Below are 15,183 nucleotides of genomic sequence, written 5' to 3'. Positions count from 1 at the left end.
GGAAGCCAAGAAATCCAGAGAGATTTTTACCTTCAGTTTAAAAAGGACCAAAACTATTTCCTTAGAAGTCTGTAGGGAAGGTTTGAATAGAGAGCTCATGTCTGGTATCACACGATTTAGAATGACTATGGCACGTGTCTGATGAGGATTATGCCAACAATGACCAGCAGTCTTTAGTCGGTATAATAAACTTTTCATCCACCCAAAATTCATATAAATGCCACTTTTAATCAGGAACAAGTTGGCTTTCAAGTAAAACTACCATTTTTTTTTAAATAAAATATAAATTAACAAGTACGAAAACCCAGAAAAAACAACAAAAGACAATGTGCATGTGTTTGCTCTACTAGTAGCTTAAGTCCGGACATTTTTCCAGCTTTTTCTACCTTAAGAGTTTCGGGGAGATTTCTGGACCATGACCAAAACACTGTCAAGTGAAAGGCTACAGGCAGTGACTTCTGTCACTTCAAGATTACAGGTTCCAAGACATTAAGAAGATTGTCAAGGACACACGGAACAATGAATTTACTGGCGATCTGCAGAAACACAGCATTAGTCACAACGGCTTTTTCTTCCATTGAAGTACTTCAAAATATAAAGTGTGAAAAGCCGATGTTTTAGCAGGTCACTTTGTTACTGCTTTTAAAAGACCCTATCCTTCCTTTTCCTTTACTGAAGAGGCTTGGAATTTGGAAGCCTGGTGAAATATCAATCATGGACCTGAACAAAGAAAGTTTATATAATCTCCATTCATCCTAACCAGCAATATTTCACAGTCTTTCTGAAATAGGAACCCACAATCATTCTGTTACCATACATACAGCTTAAGCTGCCTCTGTCCATTTACTGGCATTAAGTCTTCACTCCTCTCACTTAACATGAAAGTGCATTTACTTTTCAAATTAAAAATTTTTAAAAGTATTTTTGGCAGATGCTCTCTAGTCAAACTAAGCCAAGTTGATTCCTCCTTTCCAGCAGTTAAGTCCCTTTCAAAAACTCTCTTGCTGAATTCACCGTTAGGAGATCTGTTTCTCGAATGGTTTCTTGGAGACAAAACAGAGAAACCCTGAGGCAAAAATGGCTTTTTTCTTTAAGTAGTCTGATAGGAGGCTCTTCATTGCACCATCTCATAAGGCTCCTGGGATCTTCTGTGGTGGGAGGCCTTCTTCAATCCAGAGGGAAGCAGATGAGCCATTGCGCAGCATTCTCCTGTGAATCCGTCTCAGCCTCAGTAGGTAGAGCAGGATAGACAGCAGCACAATCAGGAAACAGGCGAAGAACAAATAGTGATTGTAAACAAAGGAGAAGCTCCTCCAGTGGGAGTGATTTCCTCGGAAGGTCTCTTGTTGGATGTCCCTGAAAAAAAGAGGGAGGGGAGGGGAAAATGGGAGTTTTATCCTTTAATGAGACAAAAAGATAGCCTCTTGACCTTACTGCAGCAACTGAAGGTGGCTACCCTGAACAGCCATCACTTAGTTATGCTGTTGATCCATCCAGCTGGATTGCTCACATTCGGGTTTCAGTCATTAACTGGATAGGCTGCAGTTTTAAAAATAACCACCCTGACCTTGTGCTCTAGTATACTGAACTCGAACCAAAAATGTTAGCTCCTATCTGGCTATTTGCTTTGACAGCAAAATTGTCTTCTAACATCATATAATGCCCATTCCACTCAAACTACACAACGGGACAAGTACAGAAATAAGCAGTACCTCAGAGGTAAAAACCTTGTTCGGTAAAGAATGGCTCCTAATGTCCATTGCACCTCCTTATCATACACCTGCAGAGCAGTTTTTAAATTGCTGTAGTTCACAGGAAAAGAGAAGCCACTGTGAAAGACTTCATACATCCAGGCAGATTTAAAACACTGATACCTACAGAAGACAGGAAAAAGTAACTGGCAATTTGATTTCTCATGCTTTTTCCCCACGCAGTCCTGTAAGGCCACACATCAAAATTAGCTCAGCAAATTCAGGTTCCTACATTGAGGGGAATTCAACGTAGGAACCTTTTACTGCAGGAACACAGGAATGCAAGTGACTGGACACAAGAATGTGCATTTCAAGACAGGGATTGAGAAAACTAAGGGTTTGTGTGTAACAGACTAGTAGGATCTTATTTAAACTTCCTCCTTTCCTCTGACCCATAATTATAATGAATGTAAATGATTTTGGCTCTCATTGGAATATGTTTTAGTAAAAAGGAAAGCCATCAGTGCTCAGTGGAACCTAAACAGAACTAAGGTATTTGATTAATTACCTGCCTGAATCAGGAGACTACCCTTCAGCCATAAACACGGAGATAACTATATCTGTCTTGTTAAGCAGCGACATCTGAAAAAAACTCACTTTCCATTAAAAGATTTTGGAGATAGCAAACCCACCCCCCCCCACACAAAAATGCACAGAAAGCTAGTTTGTAGGATTCCATCTCCAGAATAGCCTTGGTTTGCAGTCATTCTTATATCTGATGCAATACTTAAGGTTCAGTATGGCTTACATTCAGATATCCAACTCCTTTTTAAAAATGAGTCACTTGAACATGACCCTTCTCTGGCAACTCTGCATGAATGACTTGCACTGTGCAAACATGAATACTCACTTCAATCTATGAAGATCAGCATGTGACGCATAAAGACCACGGTCAAAACGTTCTCGTAGGACAGACCACTTAGTGGCACAATAATCCTGGGGAAGGGTAAAAACAGATTTTTTAAAATTTCATTTACCTATTACATTATGCAAGACACTTGGTCAATGGAGAAGCTCATTTCCAAATGATAAATATGGCTGTAAAATTTAACACAGAGAAATAAGGAGAGAAACGGCCGATAAGAACATGTCAAGGAGTCAGTGCATGGTGCAGTAGGCAAAGCTCTTATTTTTTTAAGACAATCTGAAAACTAAGCTGCACTATTGGTTAAAATTATCTGTCATCTCCACGTTGAACTTTTCAATCCTACAATTTATTTCTGAAGACGGTTATTCCACCCCTAGACGGAGCAGAATTACCTAGTACTTTCTAGTGTATTGTCCAGTTTTACCTTGTTTTGTAAAATGCACAACCGATAGAAATCTCACCTAATGGAAAAATCGCAGCATCTGCTAAGTTTTTACCCTATCAAAACAGGCCCCACTCCCAGCATAATTAAATCCTCTCTTAAAAAACAAGCAAGCCACCAAACAGAACAAGAATAGGTGTACTTTCAAGTATACACATTCTATTTCTATGTCCCTATAGTGCCTCCGACGCTCTAGTCATTTTAGGATGGATCCCATTTACCCTGGAGTCACTTAACAGTAGTGTCTAGGTTAACAGTTTTTAAAAGGAAACCCCAAAGCATCTAAAACAGTTATGTTTTCAGCTTACTGGCCATTTCAAAGCTAGGAAACAAGATTCCGCCTCAAAAGTGCTTTACCTTTGCAGCTTTAATGAATCTTGCAGCACTGTAGTCTCCTCCCATGCGTAAGACATCCTCAGTACAGTAATAGAACTCGGAGAAGCCATAGAATTCACTGTTCTGAAAGTGCACAGCAGGCTGATAGACACCATTTAAAGAAGTCTGAGTTTCATTGGTCTTATTCATGAAAGGCTGAATAATTTCTCGACACAGATTAAAATTTCCTGTCCCTCGCAAATACAGCGTCTGCCCATTCTGCTGGATTTTATCCTCAGCATCTAGAGGCAGACAAGGATCCAGGTGGGGCAACTCAGAAGTCATACTCGTCTGTTTGCCCAGAAGCCTACAAAACAAGTTGGAACATAGTTATAACAACCACAAGTAAGGCATATTCAAAATGTTACTCAGAACAAAGTTACAGCATCAGAACAGTTAAAGTGAATAAACCAAATCACTTTTGTCTGAGCACGCTTCAGCATGTTATATTTCATACAGAGATCATGTGGCATGCACCACAACAGGCATGCCACACTCAACCTATCCAAACTATTTGGCCTGGAAATGCAGAACACCTGAATCCAAGCAACTGCACATTTTGTATTATCTCCAGATTTTAGATTAACCCCTTGAAACAGCCATAGAAATTGTGCACAGCAGGCTTTATTTGAGACTGAAGCTATAGAAACCCCAAGAGCTGTAACTAAAGGTGAGGTACAATTTGGCTACCAGATGCAAAGCATTTCTAATTAAGGGTGGGGAGAAATCCCCACTCATCTGCTACAAGTTATACAGCCACCACTAAAATGGCTTTTTAAAGAGTTCTATAATGAAGTTAAGCATAGATCAAGACACAGTCAAGAGAAAAACCTTTCAGGCTCAAGCATAACTGTCACAGAAGCATGGCACCACATTAGAAGCCCATCATGCTGTTGTGACAATTACCAGAAAAAGAACTTTTCTGGCTGATGGAGCTAAGCAAGATGCTACATCAAGCTTTCTAGGCTCAGCTGAAACAGCCGACACCTGCAGATAACCTAGAAGCAAGTTAGAGCAGAGTGCTCAACTCAGTGAAGGAGCAAGTTTCACATGGGAGCATTTGAGCTCCCTAAGCCACCCTGAAGCTGCAAAACTAAAATTCCTTTACCAGCTATCCTGGCAGCTATTTAAATAATTTAGAATTTGATTCTGCTTCCTAGAACACAGCAACACTACGAGTAAAGCTGAACCTCAGAGCTGAAAGCAGAGAAGTCCTCTTGAGCTTGTCAATCTTAGAACCTTATGCATCTCAATCCCCTATAAAAGTAAAAATCCTGTTTCAGTTCTTCACAGTTCTATTACAAACATTATGAAACAACTAAAAATTGCGTCTGCAACAGTCTACGGCTCAGCTACTTTGAGCATACCTCCTAGGAGTTTACATTTTGCTGGAATTTCTAGGACAACAGTTCAACATTTATAAAACCGGGGGGTGTAGAAAAAACCCAGCCACATATTACTTGTTTCTGAAGACTGTGTTGGTAAATATGCTGTCCTCATATCTCTGTCGTGCAGCATTTCCACCAAAGCCAAGGAACGTTGCAACATAGACTCTGTAGACATGCTCAGTCTGATGAGCATCACATCCCAAGTTAAATTCCGCGAGTAAGTTTTTGGCTACTTCCTCCTGCAAGAACCCAAGTAAGAAGAGATTAAAGAGAGATCTGCAATATCACCTGGAGGTATTCATAAGCCTATGAGCATTAAGGCATCTCTTCAGATTGCAGATCCTCAAAGCTTTTCACAACCCTGGATTCAGCCACTCATTAAGTTCTCGCCACACGACCCAGTTTCTAAAGCATTTTGAGAAGTCACTGGTAGAAGGTGCCAGGAGGGAGTGCATAATTGTGTGTGGGGCTTCTGCTGAGTGGTGTAAACAAGAAACAGCGGCAGGCTCTTCAGCATCATGCATGTTAGTTGCCTTCTCCACCACACAAGCAAATTAAAGAAGGAATTTTACAAAACAGTTCTGTTGTGCCTCTTTCAGGAGGGCAGAAGGAAAATCAGGGCATCCAAAGAACGTTTTTAGATCTAATGTTTAACTGCAATGACAGGTAATTCCACCTTCTATAATTACACGCTGGTAACCAATTATTTGCAACCCTTTCTGTATCAAAGTCACATTTGCTAAAGAGGACAAATTGCTCTGAATCTCAACACTTGGCAATTTTTAAAACTCCACTAGCAGTTAGTTGTACTCTCCAACTGAAGAAACACGTGTCAACAAGAAGATACACAACTTTCATTAAACGTGGCATTGTTAGCTAATGCCTAAGACTTATCCAATCCTTACAATAGGAGATTCCCACTGAAGTCAATGAGGAATTCGCCTGATTATAGGGCAAATGTTTCTGTTGTTAAATCAATAGACTGAGATGCAGGTAAAGCCATATGATTCCACCTCAAACTTGCACAGTTTTCTTTCTAAAAGAAATATACTATATAGTGCACAGAAAAAAAACCCAAATGTACACAACCTAGGTTCTTATGAAGGAATTACACAGCTTTCAGGATCTCAACTCAAGTACACTGTTCTGCTTAGCATGGGTGGGGAAGGGAGGAAAAAAAATCCAACTAGGATTATATACTAGGATAAATGAATATTCTGCCATGCTTGCCAACAGTTGAAGCTGTACTATTAGAAATCAACCCTCTAAATGAAAAAAAAAGCAAAGACGAATGAGTTGCTTAGCTGATGAAGGAATTGTGTTCACCTGTCTTCTCTCCCACTCGCTTTGGATGTGATGTAATGAATCGTATGACTCAAAAAACAAAACAAAACAAAACAAAAACAAAACCACAAATGGAAACGGGTTAAAATCATAAATTAAACAAAAGGAAAAGAAGGAAAGTTGTACAGATAATAACCTGCTGTGAAGAGGCAAAGCTTACAGTTTTAGGAACTTCGTACGCTATCTGAGTCGACACTCCACCCATATCGAGAATACCCACTGTCCTCTTACGAATGATGGCTTCCTTGTTTTCACTGCCAGGGATATGCACCTCTACAACTGCATCATCCTCTATGAAACAAAATAGAGAAGTGGCACTATTAAGAAAAGAATCCAGGACATTTCTTAAGCAGTACCACACTGCAGAAAAAAGCCAATGCCATCCAACTGCCTTGTTTGTCAATTAGAATTTATTTGCACTCAAAGCATCATCATGCTTCTGAAATGCATAACTGCTGCATTTCAATGTGTGAACCAGGCATACTGCAAGGAGCACACTACCCCCCTGGCTCTAGTGTTCACAATTCTGACTGGCTTTTATGACAGTGTTATGGCACTTACCATCATCAATATGCTCAAATCGTCCAAGGACAAAATTGATACCAATCCACGCATATACACCTAAAAGCAGAAAAAAGGATGGTGTTCACAACGTTTACTGGAGGAAAAGTAGTTAGCTATTTTAGTCTGAAGACAAGCAGAAAGCAGGGTAGATCTGCACCTTGCAGACTAACTTATAGATGTTTATGTCACTTGGCTGTACCTTATTTAAAAAAAAATTAAACTTCTCCGAGTCATCTTTATAACCATCACTTCTTTAAAAAAAAAAAAACCCAACACATTGTATCAACTATGTGATGTGCAGAAACACATTCCTGCCAAATTAACCCAAATATTTTCCCTTAAAACATTTGAACTATTCTGATAAAATCCTGACCCACCAGTTTAAGTATTATTATTCAAGATATTTGATTCTATAAGCTTTTACTAAGATTCCCCCCTCCACCCCCGTGATATGGTTTGAAAATCATCTGCCATTTGGGAACTATTCATCCTCTGTAAGGAAACAATATAATCCATCTCCCTTAAAGAAAAAAATGAGCCCCACTTTGAAGTCTTCAGGTCTCAGCTGTCAGAAACAACCAAAAACGAACCTACGTTTCACTGCGAAATCAGGACACAGAATTTTTAGTAATTTTAGAAAACAAACTAGAGTAGAATTCTTTTTTTTGTCAGGTAAGAACAACAAAAAAATTGCACGCAGTTTAAAACAGCTTAACCAAACAAGTATTTGAAAAAGCAGTAAGAAAAGTATGTCAAAAACTGCAGTGGAAGAGAACACAAATTTTGAAGTGTTATTTTTTCCAAGAGCGTTAAACCCACCTTCCTGTTTCCCAGAAATAACTTCTGCATGCGAGTCTGAAAACAGAAAATCAAAACGCACAGGAATATCAGTGAGCAGATCTTCTAGTATTGCCTTTTGCTGACTGGAAAAAAAAATAGAAACGTGGTTAAAATGCTTAGTGCACTTAAGTATGTAGGTTCAAGTTTTTAAGAAATAAGATAGCCAATCACCTCTCTGGCAGGATTCTCATTCCTGCTGTACAGAGGATATAGAGAGGAGTCTCTTTGTGTTTTGCCCGGGGTACGTGTTCTGCAGCAAAGCTCAGAAGCGGAGAAATATAATCACTGACTTTTTCCGGAGAGTTAGCAAATTCTGAAATGCCTAGAGAAATAGATGAATAAGTTGGCAACTGCTAAGTGTAAAGGTGAAATGTTGGTTTCTGACTAGTTAAAAGCCAACTAGATGCTTTAAAGTTTTAAACTATGCTCTAGAACCAATTCATTACATAAAGTCAGCAATCTGCAATTACCAACAGTTCTGTAATAAGTGGATTCAAATCAGTAACAATTTTAAGTAAATCGACAGCAAAAAATTTTAGCACTAAGCAAAAATATTTATTGTTACCCGTTTGTATCTTACATTTATGATATTTACAAAGCAAAAAGTAAACACATATTTGGAACTGTAACAGGAAACAGTTACAGTTTACAGTCTATTTTGTAGTTAATGGCCCTCTTTGCTCATCTAAAACCACTGCCATAATACCTTAACACAACTGAAACATGGTATTCATATTGACACTTCAAAAAAAAAAAAAAAGCGCCAACAACTTGGTGCTTGCACCAATATTTCAACAAAAAATTGCTATTTTGGGCCTACTAAGGAAGCCCAAAATAGCCCAAAATTGCTATATTAAGCTATTTTGGGCTAAGAAGGACTATCCTGTTAAATAAGCCAAATTATTCAAGTACATGTATATGCTGCATCTACAGAACACCAAAATTTAGGAAAAACCAGATCAGACCTCTTTTGAAAACTGAAACCTTAATATCCAAGTAAGTGAATCCTTAATATGAATTGAGTTGGGTAAACAGCTGGCAGGGGAACCGTGACTGAATCTCAGATGTTTTCATTCCAATACCTGGTTTAATTTTCATAACCACTGGTTTTCTGTCTTTGTCCCTCATTTGTTTGATATCCAGCAAATCATGAGGATTGCCATTGTGTCTTGGCCAACAGTACACAAAAATTCTAGATCCGCTGCTGCCACAGTCTACCACAATGCCATAGTTCAGATTGGGGTTACTGATATCAGTAGCTTCAGTGTCTGTTACTCGAGCAAGATACCTAGGAAAAAAATGACTGTGTTATTTTGTGATTAAGGATTTGTTTACGGACACATACGAATTCTGAATAACTGAGAGATCTACGCGTGCAAACAATGCGGCTCAAAATTCAAGAAGCAATTATTTAACATAACTGTGCAGGGGGATATGTCAGCTGGTCCTCAATAACTGCTGACATGGACACTGTTACACTGCACGCATTAAAAGTGGGTAAGATGGTATGAATTAGCTTTCATTTACCACAGCATAGCAGACGCATAGGCAGTTACTACTCACCTGCTGAACATTAAACCCTTGTTCTCTCCCTTTAACTGTCAGTCAGCCGTTTGCCTACTAGAGCTGTGCGAAACTTCATCAGGCATTTTGTTTCTGTTTCAGCGCCCAAAACACCAAATCCCAAACGAAACACTCCAAACCATCTCAGAAACTAAACAAAACCATCCGAAACGTTTTGGAAATGCCCCCAAGACTATAGTCTGGCACAGCCCCACAGACCTCCTTTTTAAGTGCCAGGAAGCTGGGGGATGGAGCCAGGAAAGGCAGCCATGGAGGCTTCTCCCCTGGCTCCCGCCCACCAAGGCAGAGGCAGGCATAGCCAGAGGAGCCATGAGAGAAACCCCCGACCTTCCAGCACTTTAGCAAAGAAGATGCCTGCACTCACCGGCTGTAGCAACAGTGACCAGGGCCTCTGAGGGCTCATGGCAGAGCCTCCCCATGCAGCACAAAGCAGTGGGGGGCAGCGGGGATTGCATCCCCCACCTGGCACCCATGAGGCAACTGCCCAATGGTGCGGGTGCAGCATGGCTCAGAAGGGCGCTGTGCATTATCTGGGAGCTGGGACCACTGGGGCTGAGAGGTGCTGGGTTCCCACTGACTGCTGGAGCCGCCCAAACAGTGCACAGTATCCTGCCAAGCCACGCTGCACCTGCACAATGTGACAGGTGCAGCGCAGGTGCCTAGCAGGGCAAGGGGTGATCCCTGCTGCCCCACAGGGGAGCTCTGCCACAAGCCCCCAGAGGCCCTGATTGCTGCTGCTGTAGCTGGTGAATGTGGGGCTTTTTTTTATTTTATTTTTTTTAAAGTGCCAGGAGGCTGGCGCCTGGCAGGGGATGGGGCCGGGCAGGTCAGCCATGAGGGCTTCTCCCACAGCTCCCCCACCCAGGGAGAAGCAGGCACAGCTGAAGGAGCCACAGAAGCACCTGCAGCCATCCAGTTGTACCCGTCTCTCCCCAGCTGATCCAAATCTCAAAATCAGAATTCAAATGCCGAAACAGATTCGGTCGAATTGAAATGGAACAACGATCCGAAACAAATTACTGTCCTCCAAAATGGCCGAATCCAAAACAGAAACAGAACAGCCGTTTCGCACAGCCCTAGTGTCTACCCATGCCCAAAAACAGAACTCAGAAATCTTGCTTATAAGACAACTTACGAGTTATCACTCTTACTCTCCATGTGTGACAGGTCACCTCATATTAGTAAGTTTTAGTGATAACTCTTACAAGATGCTTTCAGCTGGGAAGATCTTAAATCTCTCATCTGTTTTTCCAAGCTGCTACATATGGTCCAACAAACCCAACCTTCATCCAATACATTGAAGTAAATGTGGGGTCTCTAGATCACGTTCCTCTCCTGCCCTCAAGACTATGCTCAGTTCTCACCTGTGAAACTTCTTATCCCGGTATGCACGCCCATATTTATTCCGGATAACAACAAGGGAGTAATACAGCAAGGAGACAGCAGCAGCGAGTATACCAATAACAACAATCTGCCGTAAAGTGGTGTTCAGTATGCGAGGACATCCCACTGGGGAGATGCTGAAGTGCCAGGAAGCAGGAAACAAACATGAGATGCTGATCCTGAAACACAGAGAGAAATATTAGCTACATTAATTAATCCACCCATGAGGTGGTTGGTATTGTCCTCAATGATAAAATAAAGAAAAAAAACAAGAGGTTCATTTCATCTCCAGTTAGAAGCACTAAATTTTCTAATACCAGGGTGAGTTTAAGATTTCTTGGACCCTGGGCTCAAACTATACCTCTACTTGATTTGTTATTGGACGATTTTTCCGATTCTCACCTCCCCATGTTGGGAAAATCCAAATCAGGACAGACAGAAAGCAGAATTTACTGGTGTTCCAATATCAGCCAGATATGCCAGTTTTATAAGGCACATAGATCCTCGGCAGAGCCACTGTTCCTCCATTCCTGTGCGACAAAGATGCTAGAGATATTAAAGGGACAATCCTGTCAGAGACCGGTCTTGTAGTTTTCCTTGCAAGAGCCCAAATACAGCCAGATATTTATTGAACTGGCCTTCATGCACACCTTGCAATGCATCTGCAAGATAAGCTCATTTTCCACAGCAAATCTTTGGCAGTAGCATTTCTCCAGCAGCAGTGGTAGCCTCCCAAACAAGTAAGTTTTGACTACATTAGTTTGGAACTGTTATAATAACATCAACATTCAAATAAACTGCTGTCTCCACAGGCTTTGTGTATGAGCAACACTTTTTGCATGAAGATTTCTTCACAATTGATTCCAAAGAGCTTTTAGAAACTTTACTCTCCAATCCTCCCCCAGGATCTGCAGGGCTGGAAGGTATGCCCATACTGATGTCCCTGAAGGATCAAGAGCCAGAAACACATACTGTACAAATTATGGGCAAGGAACACTTACCATGGAAATGTAGCTGTCTCTGGGATGGAACACAGCAGCTGTAACACTGCACAGCAACACCACATGAAAAACTCAGAAGGGGAAGTGCCGAACGACTGCGAATCAAGTTATAACTGCAGAGAGAATTTAGGGAGGCAAAACTGGAATTTGATCTGGATACCTTGGTTAACACTTTAATAAAAGCAAACTGCCCATCAGCAAAATCTTTATTATTAATCCCATTACAAACACCACTTACACCAGGAAGAGAAGATACTCTTTTGTGCCTTTGACAGCATCTTTTATAACATTTTGCCTGTTTGTATAGTTTTACATCCACATAGCAGACATTAACTTTTAAATATTATTTTTGAAGCCACAAAAATTGGTAGAAGAACAAGTAATCAGAGGCTATACCTCAAATGACTTCCAGGTTTTGGGGTTTTCTTCTTTGGAGCGGGGGTACAGCATTAGACGTACCTAGAGTTCAAGTTTCTGAAATGATAAATTTACACTCATTTAATAAATCAACTTGAATTTTTAACTCCTGTTTATAGCCACACATGTCCAACTTGACCTCAGCCATCATTACATGGACAAGGACAAGGAAGGGGACAGGACAAGAAGTAATGGCCTTAAACTGCAACAAAGAAAATTAAATGTCAGAAAAAAACTTTCTAGCTACAGGAGTGGTTAAGCCCTGGACCAGGTGACCCAATTACCAGATTACCTGATTACCAGGTTCCAGGGGGTTGAATCCCTTTCAACAGAGGTTTAAGTGCTACTTAAACAGACACCCAGCTGAGAGCTTTAGACACAGGGCAATAATGTTCCTGCTTTGAGCAAGGGTTGGACTAAATGACCTCCCAAGGTCCCTTCCAGGCCTCTTCTTCCAATTCAGCCACCAAGAAGAATTTGTAAATCCAAATACCTTCAAGCTCCAAGAGACTCTGGCACAAGGAACTGTGGTATTTTAACCTGCTCATACCCATATTAGGTTTCCCCCTCTTGGGCTCAAAAAACCAAAGCCATCAAAAGACACTGCACCAACTAGCACCGCCCCGAACCTTGAACCACTTCCAACACCTCATTTATGTAGTTACCATCTCACCTGCCTTAGCTATGCAAAAGTATCTGCAATACCCCAAAGCCACTGAGCAACAGCAACTGGAAAAAACTACTCATCCTCTTCCTTCTCAGTCTGCTTTCCACACAACATCCCACGGCACAGGACTCGGGGACCGTCTATTTCTCAAAGCTGGCAGAGGCCATGGCAGAGAGCATGGGCGCCGATTTGAATGTGTTTTACCGTTCCTTCCACAGAAGAAGGGCATGCTGCCCACAGGCAGGTCAGAGGAGCATGTAACTCACGTAGCCTGTGAGTTATGCAACACCCTCTGCCTGAAGAAAAGTGACTGCGCCCTAACTTTTATCCAGATACTCCCTTGATCGAATAAAAAAGTCCACATCTACCCAAGGACTCCTGCCTGCCTGCCTGTGTCCTTCGACCATCATGGCTACAACCAAAAACCTAACTCAGCCCACCAGCCCCAACTTACTCCCCGTCGCCCCCGACCGAAGGGCTCTGCGGGCCGCCCAGGACTGTCTGGGCCAGGCACCGCTGCCAGGCACAGCCCCGCTGCCTTCCTTGCTGACCTGCCAGGGCCAGGGCCAGGGCCAGGGCCGGGGCATGGCGGGGGAAGCCACGTGGGCTCACATTCAAAGCCCCGCAGGGAACACGGGAGTCCGAGCCCAGCACCGCGCCGGCCGGGAGAGGGCGGCGGCTGCCCCGGGGTCCGCGCTCACCTACGGGTCCTGGCCCGGCTCGGCCCGGGACCGGCGCCGTCCGAACGCATACAGACATCTCAACATTCCCACTTCCGGGTCTTCCGCCGGATGTAACGTAAACGCGCCGGAAGGAGAACACCGCAAGCTACGGTAGAATTGGGGCGTGGCTGAGGCAGGCGGGGCGGCACAGCGTATGCGCGGAGGGCTGGCGCTGGCAGAGCGAGGGCGAGGGCGAGGGCATGGCCTAGGGGGCCCAGTGCAGGCCACGCAGGTGTTGCTCCGTCCAGGCAGGTGACCTGTGGTTGCCATCTCCCTAGCACTGCCAAGCCCCGTGCATTGCCTCTGCCTCTGGCTCTGCAGCGTCTCCCTGCTCTGCGCCACTCTGGGGGCCATGGCTGCGTGCTCAGCAGAGGCCCTGCGCACTGATCACACCAGTGCCGCGGACATGCAGCACCGCTCAGGCCTGTTGTTGTGTGGGCCTAGAGCCACCGAGGGAACAGTTAAGCCTTCCTTTAATCAGGGAGGGCAGTACGGGCACAGCCTTTCATTCCCTGGGACAGCTGAGGCTGACAGGCCGGGCAGTGTGGGGCAAAGATTCATAACAAGGGGGGGTCACTGAGCAGGGCATGCTGGCTACCGGCCCTCAAATGAGCCCACCGAGTCAGTGGATGCTGCCCCATGAAACTGCCCGGAGATGTGGGCGGATGAGGGCTTAGTAAGTCTGCGGCTGGTTTCTTTTAAAATCATCAGTGATGGGTTCCTTTTATTTTTGTTTGCTGCTTTGTTTTCTGAGCCTTTGGAGTCCCCTTGAATTTATTTTTCATGCTTTTCTCCACTGAGAGAGAGACTGGAAACATAATTTTGTAAGTGAACCAATAGTATTACAAATATTTGCCTGGTGGGTGTTTTTTCTTCAAGTCCCAGCTTTTGAAGATACTCTGTTTTTATATGTGTGTATATATATATATATATATATACACACACACACATATATATGCACACATGCACGTGTGTGTATATATACATGTATATGTATATACATGTATAAATATATATGAATGTTACACTTTAAATGTTAATCAGTGTGTGTGTATATACACTATATACATATACATACACTGATTTGTATATGTGTATGTATATATGGTTTGCAGTGTTTATGTGTTTACATACACATACACATGCAAACATATATATGCGTGTGTGTGTATCGAGATGGCGGTGCCACGCACAAACTTTACAAAAAGGTCAGGCCCCTCTTGCGACTTTCATATGGACAATGTTACATGTTATGAAAACAATATAAGTGAAATTCTCGCCCCATCAAACTCAATACCATACTGGCTTCAGAGAATTTTGTTGTGTACGTTGTTCAGACCATATCCTGACAACGTTTCTATGCTTGAGATTCTTGTATATGGAAGTACTTGTAGGATTAGACCCAGAGTTTTGAAGCTCAGACTCTAGATTGTTTTGACTAACATACCAGGAGAACCTTTCAGTTACAAATTCAGGTGCAACTTAACAAAGACATTGTCCTCCCAAATACCACGCTACAACGTTTTATTCCTGTCTTTATCTGCCAATCCACCTGAAGTATACACATTAACCCAACTAACATGCAGAAGTCACCCGTGTAGATGTCAGTGGGTGCAATTCTGTTCTATTCCACAGTTGAAGAGGCCATTAAAATGGAACCAAGGAAGAAATTATTGAAGACAAAGGTTGGCAGTAATGTTAGCTTTTCAACCATGCAATTTCAATAATTTCAGGTGTTTGACCACATTTCCTGGGTCAGTGCTGTCTGTGAGTCTTTCTATCAACAATGGACCTTTTGTGTGTGCTGGACCTGATAACTGCATAATGTTTACACCCG

At 42.5% G+C, this 15,183-nt stretch overlaps 1 protein-coding gene across 5 annotated transcripts; it reads right to left on the bottom strand.

Moving 5' to 3' along the window:
• Positions 1-208: 208 nt before the first annotated feature.
• ENTPD4 (ectonucleoside triphosphate diphosphohydrolase 4) lies at positions 209-13,417 on the bottom strand. 5 transcript variants are annotated; one of them, XM_019504201.1, is made up of 16 exons: positions 13,326-13,416; positions 11,937-12,014; positions 11,541-11,653; positions 10,942-11,069; positions 10,521-10,718; positions 8,655-8,860; positions 7,744-7,894; positions 7,552-7,655; positions 6,730-6,789; positions 6,329-6,459; positions 6,151-6,198; positions 4,897-5,063; positions 3,419-3,743; positions 2,602-2,687; positions 1,713-1,874; positions 209-1,356 (listed from the first exon to the last, which is right to left on the bottom strand). In XM_019504201.1, exons 4-16 carry the CDS (start codon positions 10,947-10,949, stop codon positions 1,128-1,130), a joined length of 1,875 nt encoding a protein of 624 aa, XP_019359746.1. In that variant the 5' UTR covers positions 10,950-11,069; positions 11,541-11,653; positions 11,937-12,014; positions 13,326-13,416; the 3' UTR covers positions 209-1,127. The 5 variants fall into 5 exon arrangements, with proteins under 5 accessions (XP_019359746.1, XP_019359736.1, XP_019359727.1 ...); XM_019504191.1 differs by lacking the exon at positions 11,937-12,014 and having other exon boundaries at positions 10,942-11,085; positions 13,326-13,417; XM_019504182.1 differs by lacking the exon at positions 11,937-12,014 and having other exon boundaries at positions 13,326-13,417.
• Between the last annotated feature and the right edge of the window lie 1,766 nt (positions 13,418-15,183).

This window comes from Gavialis gangeticus, unplaced genomic scaffold (genome assembly GCF_001723915.1).
Source record: "Gavialis gangeticus isolate Ggan-Ray unplaced genomic scaffold, GavGan_comp1, whole genome shotgun sequence".
Lineage (NCBI taxonomy): Eukaryota > Metazoa > Chordata > Crocodylia > Gavialidae > Gavialis > Gavialis gangeticus.
Note: the sequence above shows the minus strand (reverse complement) of the source record. Positions and strands in the feature narration are given on the sequence as shown.